Source organism: Macrotis lagotis, chromosome 1 (assembly GCF_037893015.1).
Source record: "Macrotis lagotis isolate mMagLag1 chromosome 1, bilby.v1.9.chrom.fasta, whole genome shotgun sequence".
NCBI lineage: Eukaryota > Metazoa > Chordata > Mammalia > Peramelemorphia > Peramelidae > Macrotis > Macrotis lagotis.
The window spans coordinates 796554648-796581925 of NC_133658.1; the positions used below are offsets into that span (position 1 = coordinate 796554648).

The 27278-nt window shown below is 42.0% G+C and overlaps 1 protein-coding gene across 9 annotated transcripts in view; it reads right to left on the bottom strand.

Annotated features, from left to right (window-relative positions):
* Window positions 1–912: 912 nt before the first annotated feature.
* LOC141508300 (butyrophilin-like protein 2) overlaps window positions 913–27278 on the bottom strand; it is a 41185-nt gene continuing 14819 nt past the window's right edge. For 6 of the 9 annotated variants that reach the window (XM_074216780.1, XM_074216778.1, XM_074216777.1 and 3 more), the window contains 5 exons: window positions 21149–21285; window positions 17710–18054; window positions 15679–16032; window positions 11240–11352; window positions 913–7912 (listed from right to left, as the gene is read on the bottom strand). In XM_074216780.1, the coding sequence (XP_074072881.1) occupies window positions 11273–11352; window positions 15679–16032; window positions 17710–18054; window positions 21149–21285 (916 nt within the window). In that variant the 3' untranslated portion in view covers window positions 913–7912; window positions 11240–11272. The remainder of the gene's footprint in view (window positions 7913–11239; window positions 11353–15678; window positions 16033–17709; window positions 18055–21148; window positions 21286–27278) is intronic. The other 3 variants (XM_074216785.1, XM_074216783.1, XM_074216786.1) reach the window with 3 other exon arrangements.

Consider the following 27278-nt stretch of genomic DNA (forward strand, 5'->3'; position numbering starts at 1 on the left):
GGCCTCAAGTGTTGTATGTGGGCTTGGGGCCTACACCTTAGACCAGGTGGCCTCCAACGACAAGCTATGTACTGGTCCTTCCCATCCCAAGGTGCTCAACCCCCAAGTTCAACATGTCATTTCCTGTCATACCAAGGTTAAAATCAAGGGGAAAATAGGAGACAAGATACAAGTGTCAAGGGGAGACAGGACACAATTAACAATCAAAGTCAGTTTACATCTCAGGAGCAGGGAACCCTCCACGCTTAATTCTCTACATCATTTCCCTGCATCAAGAAAACTTAACAATGACACATAATTATACACAGTTCACTATAAAAGATAACACAGATACAATTAATCCACACTCTACTAGCAATTTATTTAAATTACAAGAATATTCCACAAACCTAACCAAGTATGCTATTACAATGCTCATTTGAACTAGTTCAGCACACACAAAGACCAACAGAGTAAAGCAATCCTTACTCAAAAATCACAGCAATAAAAACAAAAACTAAAATTAAAAACACACATGCACACACACACACACACACACACACACACACACACGTAAAAACTTTGCCAATCTGTGTGTTAGATACCAGACAGAAAATAAAACAGCCTTACCCCAGAGTGTTGCTGGTCAGGAACAGGGAGTCTGTAATGTTTCTCATAATGAACAGAGAACTTAACCCAAGGCTGAGGACAATAGTGGGGTGGAAGTCAGAGGCACTGGACTTACCAGATAGGTGAATTACAACTTTGGAATAAGTTTTCCAGTGGGCCCACTCTCAATTCAGATACTGGAAAATTCAAGGCCCTCTTCTCCACAACCACTCCCCTAGAGAACCACTGCCACCAATTTATGTTAATGAAGTTTTTACTGCACCATCTCTAAGCTGGATGTGACAAAGTAAGGCAGAGACAGAATGCCAGGCTATCATATAGTAGTTTATTAATTACTTTTTTTTTTCACAGAGTCAATTTGCAAATCATGGGATTACTCCATTCCTCGGAGTAATGTTGTAGAGTCACATATTTTATACATGATGATAATAAGTGAACAGGTGGATCATAGAACAATCAGATCTGGACAAGCCCACCATGAAAGTCAAAACAATAATTATATCACTTGTGACTATCCAAGGGGGAGTCTTATGGAAACACCTGGGTTGATTGTATAACTTTTAGGTTACAATACATTATAGGTTATACTGTTAGTTAACACAGAACAGGTCCTGTCATGATTGAGGGATGACTTCTTTTACTTTGTTTTCAATGTTTTCCCAAACCCAGAGTCAGTCTATGAAAAGGGAATTCTACAATCTAAATTAGTATAGTTTAATTCATTATACATATCATAGTAATTAATATAAAATTATAACTTTTAACAACTTGCAAATGAATTAGATTTAACTGAAACAGGATTATGAGAAGACATCAACTTCACTCTCTCTTCTAGAGTCATCTTTGTCCGGTGACAAGACACAAGTCAGAACAACTCGGGATGACTTTAGATGCTGTGGGAAACCTTTTTTTTTCTTTTTCATTTAAGGTAATAAGGTTAAGTGACTTGCCCAAAGTCACACAGCTAGACAGTTATTAAGTGTCTGAGGCCGGATTTGAAGTCAAGTCCTCCTGATTCCAGGGCCAGTGCTCTATCCACTGTGCCATCTAGCTGCCCTGCAGAGGAAAACTATGATCTTTTTTAAGTCAAGGTCTCAATTTGTCTGAGTCAACATCCATTCAGTGAGTTAGGGCTAGGTAAGAAATGAAGCAAAAGATGACCTAGCTTGTCTACTTTAAAAAAAAATCAATCTTAGAGAAGACCCTTGGGGTCTCTGACAACAGAAAGAATTGCTATTTATACTCACTCTGACCTATTAAAACCAAAACAAACGAGATTTTGGCCAACTTTAAAACACTGTAGAAAAGCCAACCTTTAATGCAATCTGATGTTATCTGCCTAAAAAGCAAGTTAGAAAGATTAGAAAGAGGGAGAGAGGAAGAGGCTTTTGATCCAGGGGGTTAACATTCTTTACTCCCAGGGCTGCAATCCAGGTTCCTCCATCAGACCCCTGTGTAGATCACCTTCCTCTTCCCTCCTATCCCAGTCCTTCATTTTCAGTTGATCTTTTCCCATTAGAAAGGAAACTCCTAGAGAGGATAAAGCACTAGCTCTGGAGTAAGGGCTATGACATCAGACACTTGAGACTTACTTAGCCGTGTGACCTTGGGCAAGGCACTTAATCTCATTGCCTTTGGAATCAAAAAAAGGAAGCCCCTTAAGGCTAGAGTCTGTCTTTTTTGCTAGTATTTTTCCAGTATTTAGTTTGTTCTCATCTCACTGAGATTTTTTTATTCTAACAATTTCATTTTACAGATGAGGAAACTGAGGTTCTAAAAAAGTTAATTGCCTTGTCAGAGTTACACAATTAATATGCTTTGGAAATGTTTTAATTAGCATGATTCAATGAAAAAATAATATGAATATGCATGTATGTATATATAAATATATATTTTAAATCATAAATCTCTATATGGAGTTTGCAGCAGCCTATCTCTCCTCTATACTGGCCCAGAATCTGAGACAAGGATACTGGGCTTTCTTGAGGTTTAGTGGGTTGACCAGAGACTCTGAAAACTTACCAGAAGTGAACCAATGTGTAATCTTTATTATACTGAGAATTGTATCTATATGTGTATATGTGTACATGTATTAAATCAGAAGATAACTCTGAGTATTATTTGAGGTTCATAAGTCTTTTATCAATTATGTTATCAACGTTGGTAAATGCCTTAATTTCCTTGATTTACCTAGGATCAAAGGAATTGCACCTAAAATTATTTGATTATCTTTTGTGAAAACATAAGCAATTTGGGGTGGCTAGGTGGTATAGTGGATAAAGCACAGGCCCTGGAGTCAGGAATACCTGGGTTCAAATCCGGTCTTAGACACTTAATAATTACCTAGCTGTGTGGCCTTGGGCAAGCCACTTAACCCCATTTGCCTTGCAAAAAAAGAAATCCTAAAAAAAAAACATAAGCAATTTGTAGTCACTATAATAATGTTGAAGCCAGAAATTGGTAAATGTTTAGGGATAATGAAAGGAAATATCAAAGGTCAAGGCACTTCTCTGGGATCTCTTAAATTTCTAAACATATTAACTTGCTATGAATCTGTAGGCATAAGTTTACATAAGCATAATATCATAATGAAAAAGATTATGTTTAATAAAACCTTACTATTCTTGGAAATCTAGTTATTCTACTACTGTTTTGTTACATTGGAAATAATAATATGTGCTGAAAATTCAGTTACCTAAGATATTCTAATGGTTTTAAAGAATTCTAAAAGCAATGATTTATATTTCTATTTTAAGCATGGTTAATAACTAAACAGTCTTACTGTTTTTATAAAAAAAAATCCAGGGGTGGCTAGGTGGTGCAATGGATAGAGCACTGGCCCTGGAGTCAGGAGTACTTGAGTTCAAATGCGGCCTCAGGGGGTGGCTAGATGGCTCAGGGGTGGCTAAGTAGTGTTGGGGTGGCTAGAACACCATCCATGCACAATGAGTACTCTCTTAGCCACTCCTTGGGGGGCCATTCCTATGGCCTACATATTGGAAAATATCCAAAGTTGGGTGATAAATCACTCCCAAAGCACCACGCTGTCCAACCCACTATGGAAATGTAATCAAGCAAGGTCTTCTGGAGTGGTTCTCTGTCTCTGTCTCTGTCTCTGTTTCTCTCTCCTCTCTCTTTTCTTCTTTGCAGGATGGCCACTTTCTCTAAGCTAGAACCACAAGCCCCAGGTCTGTGTGGCTGGAGCACATAGCCTCAGCTCCATGTGGCCGAATTGATGTTGACCTCAGCTCCATGTGGCCGGATTGATGTTGACCTCAGCTTTCTCCTCTCCTGGGCTCCCTGCCATTTCCTTCTCTCTTTTTTTTCCTCTACATTCTTTCCTACCTTGTTTCCTGTTTTGTAACAAAATTCTATCAGAGGTCTATGTTGTTTCTGTGAACTTTGCAGGCTTGTAAAATAAAAATCCTGAGCTTTACAACTTCAGGGCTAGTCATGAGATTTTTACTTTTAATAACTCTCATCTTTATGGTGGTCCCACCAATTTCATCATCATCAGAACTGCTGATTCCCAGTCCTGGAATCCCTGATCTCAGAACCAGAGAGGATCTGAGATACTCTAGTCCAGCTCCTATGGGAGCAAGAACCTTTTCCACACATTCCCTAACAAATGGTCAGTCATTCAGGGCCTCTAGGAAGGCCTACTCAGGACAGTCAGGTCCACTTTGGAAATTTTCCTTTTACTAGAGTCAATCTGCCTCTAGGCAAGTCCTCCCTAATGCTCCTAGTTCTCCTTGCTGTCTTTATCTATGTGAGAATCTGTAGATATTTGAAGCTTGTGATTAGCATTTTCCCAGAATCTTTCTTTCTCTAGGATAAAAAGTTCCCCAAACTTTGTAATGACTCTTGTCTGGTAGATCACCTATGTCTCTCTGGGCTTTGTTCTATCCAATAAACAAAATCAAGTTCTGTGAGCAAATTGGGTGGGGGGGGAATGCAAAAATAACTTCAATCCAGACCTAGGTCAAGATTAGTTTGCAATCTAATATGAAAGTCAAATGCATAAATATCTATGATACAAAGGAGAGTGAGATCCATATCCAGGGTATGGCCTGGCTATGACCATGTGCTGTGAGAAGTTTGAGTGGAGAAAACTCAGTTGGAGGGATGATGGTGGAGTTCTTGGAGAAGGCAGGGTCTGGAGAAATTGAGACTTGAAGGACTGAGGAAGAGGCCTGGCTAGAGCTCTATCCACTGACTCAAGTTGTCTCTATATCTCTGAGGGGTCTCCTCCCCAGTCTTCCCCTTCCCCTTTCCCTGGAGAATGGGAGGGGCAAAGGGGAGGTTAGAGAGTCCTCGATCTGAGGGTCTCATTTTCTAGTTCAGGGACATCAAGATCTTTACCTTGTGCTTTTCCTGCTTGTGCCATGACCTGGACCACAGAGGCACCAACAACTCCTTCAAGGTAAGTTTTGGTGAATCTCTGGCCCCTGAAGCTCCCCCCATCTCCAGTTCTTCCGAGGTGAATTTGGGAAAGGAATTATTGAGTAAATTGTCTATTCTACAACGTCAGAACTTTATTTTAGGAGGTTTGGTATGCAATTATCAGAGAATAACTGAAAAAGTTGCCATTAGAGTGGCACAGTTTAAATATAGGAAGAAAAAAGGGAAGATTGATAAGAAGAAAGTTCATCCTATGGTGGGGGAGGCTGACACATATGATTTGGCTTTGGTTGGAGCAGCCTGCTTCAATATCTTAGTCTGGAGGGTCCCTCCTGGATATAAAAATCTGATAATGACATTGCTGCTTAGTGAAGCAGGCAAACTTCTGGCTGAAGTTTTGGATAAAATCTCCCAATTAGAGAACTTAGGCAACTGCGAGTAAACTGATGGCAATAAATCTTGATATAGGAGTAGTGAGCATGTTACTGTTCAGTCTCAAGATAAAGTCAAAAACAGAATATCCCAAAAAGATTTGTTTATTGTCCTGCTATGAGCAGGAGTGGATAGGAATAAGATTGATGGACTCCTTACTCCTGACTTGTTCAGAATGAATAAGAAGAAGAAAGGAGGACAAGAATGTAGAAATAGGGAAATTAGGGCCACTCCATCAGCATTCTGCCTGTACCCATATCTGACCTGTCTTAAAGGAGAATAACAGATATGGACCAAACCTTGGTAATAGAGATCAGGCAGAGGGATTATCAGACTCTCATAAGGTTAATTAATTATAAATTGGAAAAAAATGGATCCTGGGGGTGAGACCTCTTTGATATATGACAATCTTGGTATATTTAGAAATAGAATATCCATTACAATTATAGACTTAGGAGGGAAAGAGATTTAGATAAAACAAGTTAGGCCACATAGGCCAATTACCCAAAAAGAAGTACTCAGTGGTGATAGTTCCCCCCCCCCCAGTACATATTAGGAATTGACATTTTAAGGGGCATGAATCTAAATTTACTTGATGAGAAATTAGTCTTTCTAAAGTACAATGACCATCACAATCTGTAAAATTTAAGTATACAACGGAAATCAGGGACATAGAAAAATCTTGCCCAAGAATTTGAAAATAGTACTGTGCCTATTTAGCTGTAGAAGCAAAATTTTAAATAAGTCATTGGATCTGGTCAGGAACAGCATGTGTTAAAAAAAAAAAAAGAAAGAAGAAAGGGGGGATGAATAAAGTCTGAAATATGCTTAAATAATATATAGAGAAAATGCAAGTTGTGCAGTCTGAATACTAAGTTTAAAAGACCTATGAAGAGAATAATGAAAGGCTTGCAAGGAAAAATGAGGAGGCATAGAAAAGGTTGGGTTTTTTGAAGTATATCAGATTTATGGAAGCTAAAGCATGTAGAATGAAGGTATGTGCAAGACTGACTTTGTATAAATAAAATATTGGTTTTGGAAGTTTTGAAAATTGATTTAAAATCAATGTATTGATTTTGGTCAGATGGTGCCATGTAACTGCAGGACATCTAGGACCCCAAGCCTCTCACAGGTGGGTCCTTGCTTGGAGTATATCAATTTGCCTTTCATTGTTATGACAAATTACTGATCAATGTACCCAATGTCAATTATTTAAAGAAAGACCAATTCCCAACACTATTATTGGGGAAATTTAAGCACCCTGCCTGCCCAAATTTGGCAAATTCATTATACTGGACCTTTGCCTTTTAGTCAAGGGTGTCAATATGCCTGCACCTGTATGGATACCTATTCTGGGGTACTCATAGCCTGCCCCTACAAAAGAGCTACTCAGAAGAACACCTGTATATTATATTATGGTTCTCTTATGCAAATACAGAGTGATAATGGGTCACATTTTAAAGGCAAAGAAATTAGCCTATATTGTAAGACACACAATAAAGAATGGATTTACCACTTACCCTATTACCCCCAGGCAAATGGCTTGATTGAAAGAGTGAAAGGTTTGTTAAAAGAAAAACTGAAGAAGTTAGGAAATAACTCTTACAAAAATAGAAAGAAAACTTATTTGTGGCCTTACAACAGTTGAATAACCATCCACTGGGTGAAGGTACCCCTTTATCCTGAATGATGACCCCTAACTTACAAATAAGACTTAATCAAGCAAAGTTCAGAACCTTGAAATGATATCCATGTGATAAAATATATGCCCTGGCCCCCATCAGAGAACTGCTGGGTCCACGGGCTATGATTTGTCTTTAACTCAAGATGTAGAATTAGGTCCCTTGAAAATCTGGATTACTCTCTACAGGACTAGAGGTTGAGATTCCTAAAGGATATTATGGTCAGTTAGTCACCAGATCAAGTATTGCTATTCAAAATGTGCAAGTGGGGGTGGTACTATAGATAGTAATTATAGAGGAGAAATCAAAGTGTATCTTCATAATTTTAGTCCCTCTAATATATTCATAGCCTTTAAAGGAGCAAAAGTGTGTCAATTAATAATTTTACCATGTTTAAAAGTAGAGTGGGAACGGATCAAAGAGCCACCTTCCAGTACCACCTGCAGTAGAGGTTTTGGATCAATTAACATTAAAATGGAGGCTAAGGTTTGGATAAGGACACATTTACATGACACATCTAAAGCCATGGAAATTATTGAGGAAGGCAAAGATAATACTCAGAGAGTGATAATATTCAGAGAGTGATAAAAGGTGCACATTTTTACGTGAATGAAGTGGTAGGGTGCCTCCTCTTGTGGTTTCTTCTGCATGGATCAGTCTCATGAACTTCTGGAGCCCTTCTGAGATTCAATCCAACCATGTCCATTTGTGGTGGAACAACTCTACATCTTCCAAGCAACAAGATAATGTTACCTGTCCTGTTTCTCCTTTCTCAAAAAATATTCCTGCTATTAAAAACAGACTTAGTTATTCAACCTTAAAGGAAAATAAAATAGATCTTTAGAACTGAAATCTATCAACTTCAAGTTAGTATAACATTTTTTAAGTATTATAGATTCCCCAAATTTCTTCACATGCAATATATCTCAATTACCACATAATTTCCAAATAATATCTTCTTTGAACTAAAGGGTACTGCAATAAAGTCCATCAAAGGCTTAAGATTTACTCAAATACAGTTTTTCTAGAGCACTAGAAATAAACCCACATTTCTACCTTAACTCACATAAGCATACTCTTAGATAAAACCAGTTTAGCAATCTATATTACTCCCAATCTGTACAAAGTTTAACAGTACTAATATCCCTGTAAAATACTCACTTATTCCCCAAAATCTAAATTAGAGATGATGAAGTAACAAAGGATCTAGAAGTTGATTAACCTTATCTCAGAAGCTGAAAAAAGGAAGGGGGGGATGAGTGTATAGTGTTCTAAGTCATGAGACCAAAGCAGGGAGATCAAACTCCTCCCAAGTATTGATTTTTAAAAATGACTTCACATGATTACCTAATAATTAAATTTATCAAAATCAAACTGTTTAAATTTTTTTTTCTAACAGCCCATCCAGACTTACTTACAAGATTGGTCTCAATTTAATTAAAAGGATAATAGGTTAAATTTCAATTTAGTATTTTTTTTTTGTGATCTTCCCCTTTTTCCTCTCCTGCATGTGCAGGACCACAGGGACACCAACACCTCCTTCCAGGTGGCTTTGGGGAGCCTCTGGCCCCCTGGGGCTTCCCCTCTCCAGCCCTTCCCATGATTGGAAGGAATAGTGCTTTAACTTTCTCTGACCAGTCATGGATAGAAGCCCAGAAGATGCTTGAGGAGGACAGGCTTCCTAGAGGAGGGGATGCTGAGTGTGGGAGAAGAGGAGGGGGGAGGAAGGAGTAGCCCGGCTCAGGGACTCCAAGAGGGTGAGGTAGGAGACCTGGGGGGAACATTCTGGGGTCAGGTGGTAGCTCAGGAGAAAATTTGTCTTAGGAGAGATAGAGAAATCTGGATGTTCTAGGGATGGGGCTGACAGTCAGATACCCTCATTTTTTTTTTCAGAAATTCGTGTTGGCCGTATTGTGCAGCTCCAAATCCTCTGTGGCCGGGCCCGAGGGAGGGCAGAGGCCCGGGCCGCCCCGATCCCGCCCCCCGCGTCCCGCGCCCGCCGCGGCACCCACCGAAGGTCCGGCGCTGTCCTGAAGGTCTTCGTGCCGGCGGGCAGGGGGCCCGGGGCGGCGGGGCCGCGGCCACTTCCCTCCTGTCAGTACCAAGTGTTAAACTGCATTATAAGTAGCAATTGTCAAAACGGTGTGGTACTGAATGGGAACCCCCAGCCCCAGCTCCGGTAACGGGATGGGAGCAAGTGGTTTTGTGAGATAACTTTAAACAATGGGATGGGAGTAGGTTGGGTGGAGGTGAATCTCAAGTATTCTGGAAAGCTTAGACCATGGAATGGGGATGATCATGATAAGGGAAGACCTTAAGTAAAGAAAGAAGTTAATTTTTTAAAAGAGGTTAATTGTTTAACATGATTGATGGAATATTTTTTGAAAGAAATAAGTTAAACTCTAACATTTTCCCTTTTCTCTGCTACATATTTCCTCTACTGCAGATAGATTTAAACAAAATAATGAAAACCAAAATGAACATAACCAAGAGAATATTGGATTAAATAATAGAAATATTGTTTTAAGAACAACTCTGAATGAATATGTCTTCTTGACTATTTTAAATACCCAAAAAGCCTGAAAGGACAAATGAAGAAAAACATTTTTGCATGCAGAGAAAGAAGTGATTAATAGAAGTATGTATAGAATGATTTTACATAAATATATTTACATATATATTTATTCATACGTATACATATTTGTTTCTAATGGTAGTCATCATATTATATATTTAAAAGGAAGAACAAGTGGTATAGAATAGATTTGCAGTTTCTCTTGTAATCATTTATTTTATTTTGCCACATTAAGGAAAACCTTGTCTTATTCTATAAATTAAAAATTAAATATTTTTTTAAAATATCACCCACTTGTGCTTCCCAAGTATCTGAGGCTGGGCTACAGTCCAAATCAATAGTGTCAGGGACGTGATGCTAGGATTTGCAAGTGAGTTGGATTTAAATGAAGGGTGCTGTGCAAAGTCATCAGCTTCACTTTTTACTCCAGAGCCATCTGGGCCCAGATATGGATCAGGACAACTGTGGATGACCCTGGATGCAGTTGGGAGACTTTATTTTTTTAAAGCTAGGTCTTTCCCAGGTTACAGTGATGGGGTTTCCAATTAATGAGCCACTTCCCCAACATTCAGATCTACTCTTACTGTTCTTTCTGGGTCCTTGCTAGAATCAGGGATTCTAGCTATGGCTTTGATTATTTCACTCATAGACAAGGAGAGGAGATAATCATCTAGAGTCAGAAAACTCCTGAGCAACCTATACACAAGATCTACCCACCTCCCAAGCCTGAGTAGAACATAATGGGTCTTGAATCACCTAAATTAGATTCTGTTTGTAAGATTTTTCTTGTTGGGTGGATTTTTAAAATTCTACCTAAAATGATCTGGGTGAGGTAAATGTTTGGGCAAATTCAATAATGTTATCCAAGGACTGGCTGTATAGCTAGAAGAGTTTGTTTCTGAATGTGGAAATAGTGAGTAAAAATTTATTCTCAATTTAAGAGTAAAAAAATTGTTCTCATCACACATGAAACCTAGATGAGGCAAAGTCCAAGCCACACCAAGAAATCCTGGATTAAAATAATTTATTCATCTCAAAATGACTAAATTTCTTGAGTCAGCCTGTGGATGAGCAGGTCTGGGGAGGTACTGGGTAGGGGGTCATGATGACTGAATAAGGGCCAAGAGCAGACTAGGACTTCCAGGGCCGGACTGGGGTTGGTACCTGAGACTAGGTCAGCATTCAAGGATTGAAGGGAACAGTTATGGGGACAGCTGCCTGGCAAAAGGTAACCCCAGCAATCTCCATCCCTCCGTGTGGACCTAGAAAGCAACCAACAATCCAGTTCCTAGATGGGGTGTGTGGAGGATTGCCACAGTGAAAATATGGCTAAGACATTTCCCTCTGTCTAATTCAGGGGCCACTCAGAGATTTTCTGTCATTCCAGGAAAGCCCATGTCCATCAGTTCAGGGTCAGACCAGACCCAAAGGAGGAGCCTTAGCCTAGAAATCAGGGGATCCACAGATCCATCTCACAATAATCAAGAGTCTGGTGAGTAGTGAAAGGACTAAAGGCCCAAGGACAGGGAACTCCTCTTACCTTTGGTTCTGGTAGTTTTGTTTGGCAGAAGAATTAAAACACCAAGAAGAAACCGATGAAGATCACGGTAATAATCTCTCTAGCAGGTATCTTCTGAGATGTGGCAAGATTCTCTGAAAATAGGTCCCCCAAATTCTGTTACTGTGGAAATTCAGATATAGGAAAATCCTGATTCCTAATCCCTATGCCCAGGTTAGGGGGGTACAGAGGGCATCAGGATTCAGGAAATCCTGGACAAGTATCATTATTTGTGCACAGGTGATGCCTTCCTCCTCCCCCTCTAAAATCCCCCCAAAACCAGGCTTCCCCAGGACATCAGAAAATGGAATGTAAGAACTGGAAGAGAGCTTAGAGAGAATCTAGCCCAACTGCCTCAGATTAGAGAGAGAAGCCTCTATTATCAAGTTTATAAATCACAGCCTGAAGTCTGGGGCCTCTGATTCCCAGATCAGACCTCACAACTGAGTCCTTCTAGCTTCAGAGACTATCAAGGATGATGGAACCTTAGATCACATCTAGAGCAAGCCCATCATTAGACAGAGGACCACAGAACCGAGAGGGGAAGAGACTTGTCCAAGAGATTGCACTGAAGTAATGAGAGAGACAGGACTGGACCCCAGGTCTACTGAGACCCAACCTGATTCCACAGATGCTACTGTCTTCTCAAGTCTATTCTGGATCTGGTTTGTTCATCCACATTGAGAAACTCTCCCTGGGTCCACAAAATTGCCACACCAGTCCTCTGTCTTCTATGGACCTTGGTTTAACCACCACAAAAGGAGGGGTTTGGGGGCAACAAAATGATATTGGAGAGCAGAAACAGCCCCAGATTTGGAAAATCAGAAGATCTGGTTGGAAATTGTGACTATTACTTGGTGGCAAATTGATCTTCAACAGGTCAATGGGTTTCATTCTCTTCCTATGTAAATATAGGAGGGAGCCTGGATGAACTCTGAGGTCCCTTCTAGAGAAAACATTCTTTAATCCCAAAGTAGTTTCTATCAACATTTTTCACCTCTTTCAGTAACCTTCCCTACTCCCAATCCCCCAGGAGCCCAGGGTTTCAATGTCCTCATCAGTGACCAGGACAATAGAGTAGAGGGAGGAGCCATGACATTGGATAGTTATGGGGGGACCAGATTTCTAAGACAATAGGGAGCCATGGAAGTTTCTGGAGCAGTTGAAGTGACATGACCACAATTGTGCTACAGGGATATGATGTTGGCAGCCTGTGCAAGATAGACTGGATAAGGAGAAACTGGAGACCCTCCTTTGAACAAGCTAGAGGCAGAACTGGATGTTATCCCTGGAATTTCTCAGGTCCTCAGTGTTTGCTGTTTGGGCCTTAGGTTCCCAAATGTGAAAGAAAAGTTTTGGATTAGATGATGAGTAAAGTCTTTTCCTGCTGGAACATCAGGTTCTTCTTTATCTATATGAGGCGGATTTTCTGGGGCTAATTATTCTCTGAGCATAGCCATGATCAGTGGAACAGTCTCTTAAGAGTGGACAATGGGGGCGGCTAGGTGGCGCAGTGGACAAAGCACCGGCCCTGGAGTCAGGAGTACCTGGGTTCAAATCCGGTCTCAGACATTTAATAATTACCTAGCTGTGTGGTCTTGGGCAAGCCACTTAACCCCATTGCCTAGCAAAAAAAAAAAAAAAGTGGACAATGATAAAGGGAAGGGCTAGCCCTGGTCCCCAGTCTACTTGCCTCAAGGCTCTTCCTTAAATGTTTCAGAGCAGAGTTTATCAAGGTAAGATGTCCCTACTGAGTCTTCTACGGCCCACCCAGTCCTGTCCTAGGACCTCACGAAAGAGCAGAGGAGAGAAAACAGCCAATGTAGGCCCTGCTCCTGAGGGGTTCCCTGTCTAGGTAGAAAAATTAGCTTAACCCCTTCATCTCTGTTTGTGAGTCAGATGATAATGTAGGGTCTGCTTGTGGGTTATAGACAGAAAGTTCTTCAACTGCTTAGAGACCCTATCTCTGACTTACAGTCCTTTTGGTCCCAGAAGCTGAATGGGGAACAACAGCTAGAGGAGGTAGGGATCCCTATTTAGCCTTCCTGCTCTGGAGAACTGCCCCAGGTGGGATAGGCTGCCTCAAAGGGGTCAAGGTCTCCTTCTCCTGAAGGTCTTCAGCCAGAGGCGCTTTAGGGATTTCCTTTCAGGTACTAGTTGGACTGGGTAGTCTCTGAGCTCCCTTCCAGCTCTGAGATTCTATGAGGACACTGAGTCCCGAGGGGAGAGTCCAGATTGAACCTGAGGGTGAGACCACCCCCTTCCTTTCCTTCATCCTCTGTATCATCCCTTCCTCCTTCTCTTCCTCTGGCTATGTAAGGAGAGGCCTCCCTGCTCATTAAGGCTGATTCCCCTCCCTGTGCCATTGATCAGACCCCCTTCCCTCCCTCCCTCCGCTGGTATCCTGCTCCATAGTCATCTGCTCTCTCACTCATCTTCCGGCTCTCCTTCTGAAGTGACTCCTTCCCATTGGCCTAAAAGCTTGGTCAGGACTTCCCAGTCCTAAGGCATTCCATGATGTTTATACCCCTCTCCAGTTAATTACTATTTCACTGCTAAGACAGGGGTAAAATTTGCCTCCGCCCAAAATGTCATTAGGGCCTCATAACATTTCTCTTCTATGACCTTCAGTCTGACTTTTCCCCCCACCCTTCTTTTAAGATGTTCTCTACAAAGTCGTCATTGGTCTCCTAACAAATGGAGCTCTGGAGATTCCCCAACCTCTTCTCGGTTATTTTTTCTTACTCTTGATTTAAGAGACAAGACACTCTCCTGCTGTTTCTCCCATTTCTCTGAAGGCCTCTGCCCTGCACCTATCCCAGGTCAGGTCAATCCTGCCCTCCAGAATACTCAGGGGCTCTTTGCTAAAGATCTCATTCTGCTTACCTTGGCCTTCCCACTGGGGTAAACCTCCCTGATCTGCTGTAATACTACCAGTCTAACCTTGTTCCTTCTTCCTCCGTGTGCTCTGTGCTCAGATCAGACTAGACCAGACAATGTGATCTAACAATGCCCCATTTCTTTTGTTATACTTTTCCTCATGGAGGTCCCTGTGCTGGCAATGCCCTTCCTCCCTCTCTTCCTTCAATATCCAATGTAATCATTACCACCTCCAGGAAGCTCTCCCTGATTCCCAAGTCCCCCGCCCTCATCCTATTTCATTTTGCACACTTCTCGTGCACTTCTGTATTATATTTATGTCTCTTGCTTTCTCACCATAAGCTGCCTTTTTCCTAAACTGAGAAACTTGGGGACAGGAGGAACTTGTCTTAACTAAACTTTCCATCTCCCTCATTGAAGTATAGGGATAGGTACACAGTAGGCTTTGGATGGAATGAAATTATATGGGTCTGAACTAAATATAAAAGTAACTATAGACTGAACTTAATTGCAATGAAATAAAAGTTTTGTAATTGAACTACATTATATTCTAAATGATCTAACCCTTTATTAAAGAGGGAGATCCAGATTAATTTGATGAAGTGCATTATTTGAAATCCCATTGCATATTTCCATTGAATTGGAATCAATGACCATATTCTACATAATTATGAATTGAATATGAACTCAAATGTATTGAATTTGTACTAATCAAGACCCAAGGATATGCATAAATACATTAAGGAATTGTGTCTTTATCATGGGAAGCTATAGAGGGCTTTTGTAATGAAGTTGGCACACAGAGTTTCAGTGACTTGTCCAAAGTCACACAGTGACTGGGCTGCATCTGGACCCACTTTTTCCTGATTCCAAGCCCAGCCCTCCATCCACTCTACCATGCTTCCTTTCATTCTGCCATATTCTAATTTCTTTTTAGTAGGTGAAGCATCCTATCTCTCCAGCTCCATAATGCTGTGAGGTCAGATCTTCTTCCCTTCTCTTCCCTACAGCCTCACCTATTACAAGACTGGTCACAGAGTAACCACTGGTCACTAGATAAGTGTGGATGAAAGCTGTGAAGATGAGAGTTAAGAAGGTCTCAGACCCTTTGTACCCCCCTCAAAGTCTGGCTTTTGAGGACCAGGTTAGACCTGGCATCTGAGCTCTAGGACAGAGAGGAGGCTGCCATCATCTATTAGAGGAAACACCAGATCTGAAGGTTCAAAGGGAGGGAAGAGAATTGAAACCATGAGTCAAGATTCACTTCCCAGAGTGAGTTTGTTCCTTTCTCAAAGTCTGTGATTTCACACAGGCAGAATCTCAGAGACATATCTAGAAGAATGAGGTCAGATCTGGAGGGAGAAGAGCTGAGTCTGATTCCCAACCCAGACATCTCCAAAGTGTGTGATCTTGTGAAAATCCCTCCCACTCTATGTCCCATTTTCCTCATTTTTTAAATGAGGGGTTTTGAGTCTTTAAAATAACTTCCAGCTCTAAAAGTCTGAGATTCAAAACAAACCCATAAACCCTACAGGACCTACCTGTTACCTGCAGTTCAGCATGAGCTTCATCATAGTTCTCAGGTGACCGGACATGACAAGTGTATGGACCAGAGTCAGAGATCTGAACCTGCTGGATCCTCAAGGTCACCTTCCCTTCAGCCAAGTCAGGTGTCAGCAGCTCTGTCCTACCTTCTAATTCAGCCCCCTGAAATTCCTCCAGTTTCTCTCCACTGGGGAACTTGTGAATGAGGGTCTTGTTTCTGAACCATGTCACACTCATGCTCTGAGCATCCATCCTTGGGGAGAGTTCACAGGAGAGTGTGGCATCTTCCCTCTGCTTGGCCTGAATGGGCTGAACAGGACCAATCACTGAGAATGCTCCTCTCTGGCGTTCTAGGGACACAGCAGAACAGAGGACAATATAGAACAAGGATTTAGAGAATTTGTTTGTGTGGTTGGGGTTCCAGCAGAAGAAACTGACTTCTGGATCAGCTGTTGCTCTGCTGTGGACCAACTTCTGGACAAGTTACTTTCCTTGCTGTGATCCCCTTGTGGATAAGACATTCTTTCCTGACTCCTTTTGGAGGGAAGCTCTTTGGATGTTGGAGGGTCAGAGATAAGGACAGAAAGGCACCATGTGCCCTCAATGACCTGAAAGGAGGCTCTGCATTAGCCTCTGCTCTGTCACTGCCCAGAGATGACTTATAGCTGCTGAGGGAGCCCAGGCTCCTCGATTGGTGTTTTCTGATCTTTCTGTGATTATTGTCTGTACAACTGAGTTGGGGTGGGGGTGGGGGTGGGGGGAAGAATGGGGCAGAGAGCCAGGGGAGAAGTTAAGCTCTCTGGCAAGTAGGGGAGTCTGGCCACCTGGATAGTTGGATAGGTCTATCTGGTGTCCAAGTCTGCATCTCCTTAGGCTAGCATTGAGAAGGGGCTGATCCACTAATTTTTGCCAAAGTTATGACAGAACAAGGTTTAATATGTCAGTTCCTTTTAGAGGTATCTAGACTTTGATCAGACCAAGATCTATAATGAACACACTATGAGAGCTGGCGACTTGGCTTCTGGACCTTGGCTCTGCCATCCTCCTTCTCCTTTGTGACTGGGGGAAATCCTTTCCCATCTCTTTCAGACTTCTCTTGGTCATTGATGCAGTGAGTCCATCATCTCTCCCACTACCCAGCCCCACCCCCACCCCCCAACACTCCCCTTACCTTTACATATCTTATTCTGAGCACTGAAATTGAATGCACATTAACCATTGCTTCTGGGGAAAGTGTGCCAATGGATGGTTCTCCTGGCCCCTCTCCAAACTTGCCAGACTACAGATCCCTTCCCTGGTCAGGGGAGGTTAAGTCCTATCCACCCATAAGATAGAAATACTGTGAACTGGGTTGGGTAAAGAAAAATTTTCTTTCCCTTCCCAATCTAGGCCTCATGTCCTTATAGAAACAGGCTTAGGGCCTATGTTGCTGCCAGCCAGGAGGAAATCCCTAAGAAACAAGGGGTCTTGGGCCTGGACTTCAAGGGGGAGTTTGAAATTAAAATCTGGTGAGAATAAACTATATGAAAATGTGACTAAGCTCTGAATCTGAGCTCTCTTTATGACCCAGCTCTTCAGAGACTGAGGTGATTATAAGGGGAGAACAATGTCCTCAAATATCAGAAAATATGGTGTTTATACATTTGTCCTCATGACACTATACAATTAAATATTACTATATAAAAACTAATTTATTAAGTGTCTATATGTAATAAGGATACAGAATAGTCTCTGAAATTGGGGAACACCATTGGTGGAGATAAGACAATTACAGAGAAGCTAGACATCCCCAAACCTCATTAAAGGTACCACCAGAGAACCTTGAGTGGTTGAAAGAATACAAACCTGGCTTTTGGGCATTGGGGGCCTGGGTCATCACAATTAACAAAAATACTAACAGGGTAATTGTAAGGACCCAGTGAGCAATGTATGGAAAATCCTTTACACCCTCTAAAGATCTGCATCAGTGGCAATATCTGAAGGTCCCATTCAGCTCTAGAGATATCCATGACCCAGGTAGGACCTACCTCTTACCAGAAGGTCAGAGCTGCTTTCATTGTGAAAAGTGCTTTCCTGGAAATAACACGTGTACAGGCCAGAGTCAGAGAGCTGGACCCGGTGGATCTTCACGGTCATCTTTCCTTCAGTCAGGCCCTGTCTCTGCATCTCTGTCCTCCCTTGAAATAGAGGGGCCTGGACGTCCTCCCTCTCTTGACCCCTGTGGTACAGGACCACAACCAGGGGGCCTCTGACCAACTTCACAGTCATTCCCCGGGCATCCCTCTTAGGGGAGAGGTGACAGGAGAGCAGTACATCTTCCCCCTCCAGGGCCAGGGAGGGTTGGATCAGAGGACCAGATACTGTGAATGTTTCTGTGTGGAGAAGCAGAGATAAAATAGAAGAGAATCAGAGACCCCTTGGAGTAGAGGAGTTAATCTGGCCTCCAGAGAAGGGAGGGAGTCCCCCAGGACCATGGGCCTCTGCAGTGTTCCTCCTCAGGGCTGCTCTGCTTTTAGCCCCTCTTTGGTGAAACCATTTTCTGCACATCTGTAAGATGGAGACAAGACACTCTCCCCCTTTACTGCATTATATATTCAAGTAGCTAGGGCAGTTGATTGAGGGCTGAAAGCAGGAAGGCAATCAGTGGCTCCAAAGGGGCACCAGCCTCTGCTCCTCCGCTGAGACTGCTCAGAGATCACCCACTAAACAGAGGAAGACCAGGCTGCTGGGCTGGGGTGGACTTGTCCTCATTCTATGCTGGAGAGACCCCAATGAGACAGTCATGGGGCTCAGTGGGGGAAGAGGAGGAGGGCAATGATGGATATATGGGGAGCTTCCCAGGTATTGCTATGTTGTTGGCATCCTGGGAGATTGGACCTGGAAGGAAGGGATTTGAGTTCAAATATTAGTTCTGCTCTTGATGAACTGTGTAACCTTGAACAAGTCACTGGCCCTCTCTGGCCCTCTGTTTCTTCAGTAAAGTAAGAGGATTAAACTCCACCATGATCTCAGGGGCCTTTTCCATTCTGAAACCTGTTTCTCTCTTTGTTTTCTCCTTGGTTGCATGTGTCTGTAGGGAGAATCTCCCTTCTGTTCTTTGATACAGAGTCCAAAACAAAGCTGGACCTTTTTGCCTCTTTGTCAGAAGGGGAGAAACAGCTGTGTCCTCTATGACACATCCTAACTTTCCTACTTTCTTGGGTGGGTCTGCGTCAGAAGTCATGGGACCCTTGCAATCTATTTGTTTTCATGGTCTCATGCACTCACAGGTCAAAAGGGCAGGTCCTAAGATGGACACCAGCATCCTCAGGCATCTACCCATTAGAGGCCGGCAGGAGTAGAGAGTGATCAGTCCTGGGATGAAAAGGCAGAACTGCTGGGAGGCAGATTGCCTCAGACCCTCATCTCACTGACACTGAAGCTCCTGGGCCTCCTGGAACCCTGGCAGATCTTTGTGGCTGAAACCTCCATCCAGGTGCCTGTCTTCCTCAAGGTCTGGGCTAGGGCATCTTCATGAGAAGCTCTGGCTCCTGACCTGGCCTGGCCTGAGTTTTGGCTCCAGACCTTTCCTTCTGGCTCTTCCCTCCCCAGCAGTGACTTTCTTTCAGGCCCAGGGATTGTCTTCATCACCAGCACATGTAGGTGCCTTGTGGGGAGTCTGGAAAGTGCTTTGTTGAGCCCCTGAAGGAGCCTGCTCAGACCTCAGAGCCTTTTCTTCCCTCTGGAAGGGACAGAAGTCAGAGAAATTCCAGAAGCACAGAGAAAAAGAATCCTGGGAAGTTCTCAACTGGACATCAGAGCATTTAAATTCCTGTGTCATGTTGAGTAAATCCCAGCCCAAGTCTCAGTTGTCTTACTTGTAAAATGCCCCTGGGGATTGGATCAGATGGTGTGTAAAGGTCATCCCAGCTCTAATGCTCTGTGACTCTGATTCTCTGCACTGTCCATTTGGGAGTCCAGGGAGATCTCTGATGAACATAAATAACCAGGACTTTTGTGGCTGCAGATTTGCTTTACTGAGGCAGAGATGTGGGCCCTCTGCTTCTACTGACTCTTCTTGTCCTTTGATTTGCCAATCAAAGAGGATCTTGGCAGTAAGATTAAGTCTTTTTGTCCCAACCTCCAAACAAAAATCTGGAGACATGATGGGATTTCAAGGAGTCATAACAGGAGAGAAGGTCCAAAAATAGGTTCTAATAACATAGACTCATAAACAATCATTTCATAGAAGTTGTGAGAAATTTTCTATCCCCTAATCAGATAGTTATCTGGAACTAAGAATCCCCAGAAGACTCTGAACCAAGACCTTTCAAAAAAAGCTAATCTTAGGTTTTAACATTCTGATGGCTTTTGCTGAATGATGGACTGACTAAATGTGGTAACCATTTATATCAGGATCCCTGATCACTTGGAGTTACAAAATTCCTTGGAATTTCCATCAGTTTAGAGCTGATATCCTTAAAACTAATATTGAGGATATCTCCACAGGATGTGTGTGGAGGATTCTGAGGCTCATTAACTCCCAAAGTTTTCCTTGATTGACATGTAAATAGTTCAAGTTGGAGAACAAGAAACAGAGCTCAGTGAAGCAGGCAGCATTCAAATTCCTACTTTTATAAATATGGTGAGAGATATTTGTATCTCTATTACATACTTACACAAAATAACTTATATTAAATATGTATGCAAATGTATATTATATATATATATATATATATATGATCATATAAATTTATGTCAGTCACAAAAACATGCATTTTTTTGGTTTTTGCAAGGCAAAAGTGACTTGCCCAAGGCCACACAGCTAGGTAATTATTAAGTGTCCGAGGCTGGATTTGAACTCAAGTCCTCCTGACTCCAGGGCTGGTGCTCTATCCACTGCTCCACCTAGCTGCCCTTCACTGTGCCACCTAGCTGCCCCTAAAAGCATGCATTCCTTTTGGTTATATTCCAGGTGGCACAAAATTTCTGGTTTATTCAATATAATCTGTTGATAGAGTTGAGAGAAATTTCAAGAATCCAACTGTCATTGGATCCTCAGAGATTTAAAGTTCTTCCATGTTGTGTACAAGAATATCCACTTCTCTTCAAGAGTTAAGCTAAGCAATAACTTAGTCTCCTACATCGTACTGACAAGATTGAATCCCTATCATGAGGGATCCTCCTCAAACAAATCTCCTCCCTTCAGGCTCCAGTAACATAAGGGACTGACCTGGCAGAGATCCATTCCACCTCTACAATCCTATGTTACTATATTGCAGATGTTGGTAGAGGTACTTTGAGGGGGGCAGTGACCCTTAAACAAGAGACCAGGTCTTATCTAAATTTTGTAGCATGAGTATTCTTAAAACAAAGGACTCTGGGTGAAATAGGGGCTGAATAAGTGTTTACTGAAGTAATGATTTAATAGAATTGAAATATCAACAGATAGCAACATGTGGATGGTAGAGATCAAAGTCAATTTACCTAAGGTACAAATAGCAGGAAGCCCAAAGATGAAGAATAGGAGATATCCACGTGACCTGGAGCTGATGTAAGAAGCTGACCAACAATTCCACTTGATGGTCCAGATCATGACTGATACCAACATGACCAAGGAAATGCTAAGAAAAAGAAAAGAACATTGGCAGCAAAAAACAGGATAACCAAGCCTGAAAATAATCACCACTGACTCCTTAGCCCTGGAATCAGGAATAATGTCTCAAAGTCTGGACAATCACCCATTAAAGAGGACAGAACCTATGGTCTAATTTATGTGCATCCCACCTCATCTCCTCTCTTCATACAGATCTCAGGTTAGGCTGGTCACTACATACCCCATAATTGTTTCAACCCCCACACCTCAGCTCACACTATTTTTTCTAACTTTCAATGGCCTCCCTGTTCCTTTCCACTTATTCAGGTAGTTCAGGGTCTCATTCAATGGACATCTGCTCCCTGAAGATTTGTTATATATTCATCACTTGCTCATTAATGTTTAATGTCTGTATTTCACTTCATGATCTCAACTGCGCATGTGTATTCAATGATTTTCTCTATGCAGACAGAGGCCTCTCAGATTCTCTGATCCAGGCTGAATCTCTCTCCTGACCTCTGAGACCCACTGGACACTCTGAACTGGATGCTCCATAGACATTAAAAACATGATAATCTCTATCATTCTGCCCAAGTTTCCCCAATTTCCTATATTCTCTATTACTCTCAAGGACAGCACCAGCTTCCAACCTTGGAGTCATTCTTCATTTCATATTCTCTCTTTCTCTGCCTCCCCTGCCTCCCCATATCCAACTGATTGCCAAATACTGTTCATTTATAACACCCCTAACACTGATCTCTCTTCTAATGCTTCCACTATCTTCATGTAGTGTCCCTGCCTCAGTTTCTCTCTCCCAGTTCGCCTTCATTCAGTTCCCAAAATGATCTTCCTTTAGTTCAGCTGTGACTATGCCAATCTCTCATTCATTAAACTAAGGGGGTGGGGATGGAGCCAAGATGGTGGCAGGAGAGCAATCTCTCTTAGGTGCTCTTTCTAAAATATTTCAAAAAACCTTAAAATTATGACTCTAACTAAATTTTCAAGAGAGAAAACCCACAGAAAGATCCAGCTAGCAATTATCCAGTTCAAGGCAACCTGGAAAATAGTGGGACTGTGTACCATGGGGTTGGAGGGCTCCAGAGAAGGAACTTCAGTCTCCTGGGAACAGCCCCAGGACACCTGTGAGTACAGCTCCTGGCAGCAGAAGCAATTTCCTGACCTGTACCTCAGGGGAGCACCAAGCACAACGTAGAAGATTAAGCAGGGAGACCTCTGCCAGAGTGAGCATGAAGCCTAGGCCAGCATAGCCATGGCACTCAGGGCATTCCAGGTCCTTAGTGCAGCTGTGGCAGCCCAGATCCCAGGAAATGGAAGCAGGCCCATGGAGCCACCCAGCAAGGAGCCTCCAGGTAGCTGTGCCCTGAGTGCTCAACCCACCAAAAGTAAGGGAGTGGAGGGAGACTGCCAAGGTCTGTCCTCTGTCCCTGGAACAGGACTGTGGGGTCATTCACAGACCAGGAGAGCAGTCAGAGCCCCACACACTGAGGTCCTTGTTGGGGGGTGATGTCCCAATAGTACTCAAATGCTCAGGAAGCACCCCCAAACCAGGCACAGACTGGGGAAATGAGTAAACAGAAAAAAAGAACCTGACCATAGATGATTATTTTGGTCCCATGGAGGATCAAAATACTCAATCTGAAGATGAGAAAGTCCAAGCTTCTGCAGCTAAAGACTCTAAGAAATACAGAAGTTGGCCTCAGGCTGTGACCAAGCTCAAAAAAGATTTTGAAAATCAAGTAAGGGAAATAGGAGAAAAAAATGGGAAAAGAAATGAGAGAGATGCAGGAAAAACATGAAAAAGAAGTCAGAAATTTAGTCAAGGACATCCAAAAAAATGCTGAAGAAAATAACATGATAAAAACCAATTTAGGTCAAATGGGTAAAACAGTTCAAAAAGTTATTGAGGAGAAGAATGTTTTAAAAAGCAGAATTGGCCAGATGGAAAAGGAGATAAGAAAGCTCTCTGAGGAAAACAAATCCTTCAGATGTAGAATGGAGCTAAAGGAAGATGATGACTCTGTGAGAAATCAAGACACAATAATTCAACACTGAAAGAATGAAAAGTTAGGAAAAAAATGTGAAATATCTCATTGAGAAAACAACTGATCTGGAAAACAGATTCAGGAAAGATAATTTAAAAATTATTAGACTACCTGAAAGTCATGATCAGGAAAAGAGCCTTGATCTCATTTTTAAAGAATTTCTGTAGGAAAATTGCCCTGCTATCCTAGAAGCAAAGGGTAAAATAGAAATTGAGAGAATCTACCAATTTCCCCCAGAAAGAGATCCCAAATAAATAACCCCCAGGAACATTATAACCAAATTCCAGAACTCCCAAATCAAAGAGAAAATATTACAAGCAGCCAGAAGGACATAATTTTGCAGTCAGGATCACACAAGACTTAGGAGAATCTACATTAAGGGCTCATAGGGCTTGGAATATAATGTTCTGGGAAGCAAAAGAGCTTGAAATGCAACTGAGAATCAACTACCCAACAAAACTGAACATCCTCTTCTAGGGGAAAAAAGATGGACTTTCAAGGAAACAGAGGAATTTCAAATGTTCCTGTTGAAACAACCAGAGTTGAACAGAAAGTCTGACCTTCAAGAACAGGACTCAGGTACTCATAGAGAGTAAATGAGAAGGGTAAATTATGAGGGACTTAATGATGAACTGTATGTATTGCTGTATGGAAAGAAGATACTGATAATACTCATATCAACCTTCCCATTCAATAGAGCAGGTAAAAAAGAGCTTTTATAGATGAGACCCAGGAGAGAGCTGAATTTGAAGATATAAAATATTGTAAAAATGGAGTCAATGGGTGAAAGGGAAATGTACTGGGAGTAAGAGAAAGGAGAGGTAGAATAGGCTAAGATAAAAATAAAAGATAGTTCATGTAGCTTTTGAAATGGTAAGGAAGGGGAGAAGGCAAGGGGGAATGAGAGAACCTTCATTCTCATCAGAAATGACTCAGAAAGGAAACAGCATACACACTCAAAAGTGTGTATGTGGGAACACAGGCTATTCTAATGGCCTTGCCACCTGGACACAGTCTCAGGAGCTGGCATGCTGCCCTGAGAGATAAGGTGTGCTGGAGTCCTTGGGAGCTGATCTTTCTGCCCCACAGCCCAAAGGCACAGGACAAAACTGTGTTTTACCACCTCCCCCCAATGTACCCCCTTAGCCTGTAATGCAAGTGCTGCACGTAGACTGCTTGCACATCCCCCATTTCCTTATTTTTCTTTCTTCTACCCCGGAAGACCTAACAGTATATATGTTAGAAGCTAAGCAGTAATAAAATTGAGCTGGAGGCATAAGGCAGTGTAGCTTGACTCCTTATTCTCAGCTCCCCTCCGGAAGGGAGGTCATCACTGATAGGGCCCCAAGGTGAAGAAAGCCGCAACATGTATAGACATCTAGAAGAAAAAGGAGATAAGGGGGACAAGGGGAGGGGAAGGGGGGATGTGGGTGATAGAGGAGAGGGTAGATCATAAGAGAGGATAGTCAGATATAACACATTTTCTTTTTTGCTTTTTTCAAGGTGTTGGGATTGGGTGGCCTGTCCAGGCCATGGAGCCAGATAGTTGCTGGGTCTCTGGGGTGGAATGTAGACTTGGGGCCTTCTGGCCCCAGGGCCTGTGCTCTGTCTGCTGCATCACTCTGCTGTCCCACAGAACATTTTTTGAAGAGGGACAGAGTGAAAGGAGAGAGAAAATATGATAGGTGGTAGTGGGGAAGAATGGATGGAGGGAATTAAAATCGGCAACAGCAAATATGGGAAAATATGAAAGCAACTTCTATGATGGACTTATGATAAAGAATATGATCCACCCGAGAGAGATCTGATGGTATCAGAACACAGATTGAAACACAATTTTTTCTTTCTTTTACTTTATTTCTCATGAAATTTTATATTTTTGTTGGGGAGGGGGTATTATGTTTACTCAAACAAGAATATTTTAGTACTGTGTAAATAAATAAAAGAAAAAGAAAAATAATTAAAAAAATAAAAAATGTTAAAAAAATTTGAAAAATTTGAAAAAAAAGAATGAAGCATAAATTAAAGGGGTTACCTATCACATCTAGGATCAAATAAATTGTTGAAAGACCTTCCAAATATGGCCCTCTTTTACCTTCTCAGTCTTCTCACACCTTTCCTGCTCCAAATATTATTGCTCCACCCCACCTCCTGTGTAGTGACATCGGCTTCCTTGCTGTCCCTTGCTGTTCTCCCTGCAGTCCACTCCATCCCCACTCAGAGCATTTTCAGACTGTCCGACACAACTTGAAGTGATCTCTATATTCTGGCTTCCCTGGTCTCCTTAATATCTTGGATCAAATCTCACTTTCTACAAGGAACCTTTCCTCATTCCTCATAATGTTTGTGCTTCCTTTATCAATATCACTTCTAATTTAGCCTTCTTGTCTCTTACTTTACATAAAGATTTGGAGAGCCTGGAGAGCAGGACTGTGTTTTACTATAAAGGGTAACCTCTGAGCTTAGAACAATGCACAATCACTGTTTAATAAGAGCTTCTTCATTTAGCCTCTTCCAGCTTTAGAACTGTTTTTCTCTGCTTTCCCTTTGGTTGCATGTGTGATTGGGGAGAATCTCCCTTCAGTTGATATAGTCCACAATTAGCTGGACCTTTTTGCCTCTTTCTCAGTAGGAGAGAAACAACTGAGCCCTCAATGACACATTCTAACTTTCCTATTTTCTTTGGTGGGTCTGGATGACAAGTGATTGAATCCTTGTAACTTGAAGGATATTTGTTCTCACAGCCTCATACACACTCACAGTTCAAGAGGACAGGTCCTAGGATGGACACCAGCACTCTCAGACATCTGCCCATCAGAGGGAAGCAGGAGTGGGGAGTAGTCAGTTCTGGGATGAAAAGGCATTGCTGCTAGGAGGCAGATTGCCCCAGATCCTCATCTTGCTGACACTGCTGCTCCTGGGCCTCCTGGAATCCTGGCAAGTCTTTGTGGCTAAAACCTCCATCCAAGCACCTGTCTTCCTAAGGGCTTGGTCTGGGGCATTTCCATGAGAAACTCTGGTTCCTGGCCTGGCCTGATCCAGACTTTTCCTTCTTGCTCTTCCCTCCCCAGCAGTAACTTTTCTTCAATCCCAGGGATTGTCTTCATCACCAACATATGCGGGTCCCTTGTTGGGGAAGAGGCAGAGTCTGGAAAGAGCTTTGTTGAGCCCCTGAAGGAGCCTGCCTAGAGAGAAGCCTTCCAGACCTCACTTAGAGCCTTTTTGACCCTCTGGATGATTCAGAAATAAGAGGAGTCCTATATGTTTCAGAGAAGAATCCTGGGAAGTTCACAAATGGATTTCAGGATATTTTGTTCCAGTCTTGTTTCCTCCTGATTGAGGTAAGTCCAACCAGTCCAAGCTTCAGTTACCTAACTTGTAAAATGAGGACTGGGTATTTTATACAGCCTAGAGCTATTTTAAATGAGATTAGCAGAAGTAGTGAACAAGCCATAAATGAATTTAAAAAGCAGCAAGACTAGACAAATTTAATGGTAAAGTCTATCAAACAACAAATCAACTAATTCCAATATAAAATAAATTATCTCATTTTTCAGGGTTTTGCTTTTGATATATAGGAATGTTGATGATTTATGTGGATTTACTTTATATCTTGTTACTTTGTTCAAATTTTTAATTGTTTCAATTAACTTGTCAAGGCTTTGAGATTTTCCAAGTTTATCATCATCATCTGCAAAAGAGTTTTATTGCCTCATGTCTTATTCTGAATCCTATTTCTTTTTCTTTTGTTACTGTTAGGATTTCTAAGACAATATTGAAAAATGGTGACAATAGGTTTCCTTGTTTCACACCAAAGCTTTGTAAGCTTTGTAACGTACCCCCAATTGAAATAATAGTTGCCAATGGTTCTAGATTAGGGTTAGGGTTTGTCATTATAAGGCCCATGGTCTGGCACTGCCATGGTAACTGCCTATAGAATTTGAAATCAGGAAATCTA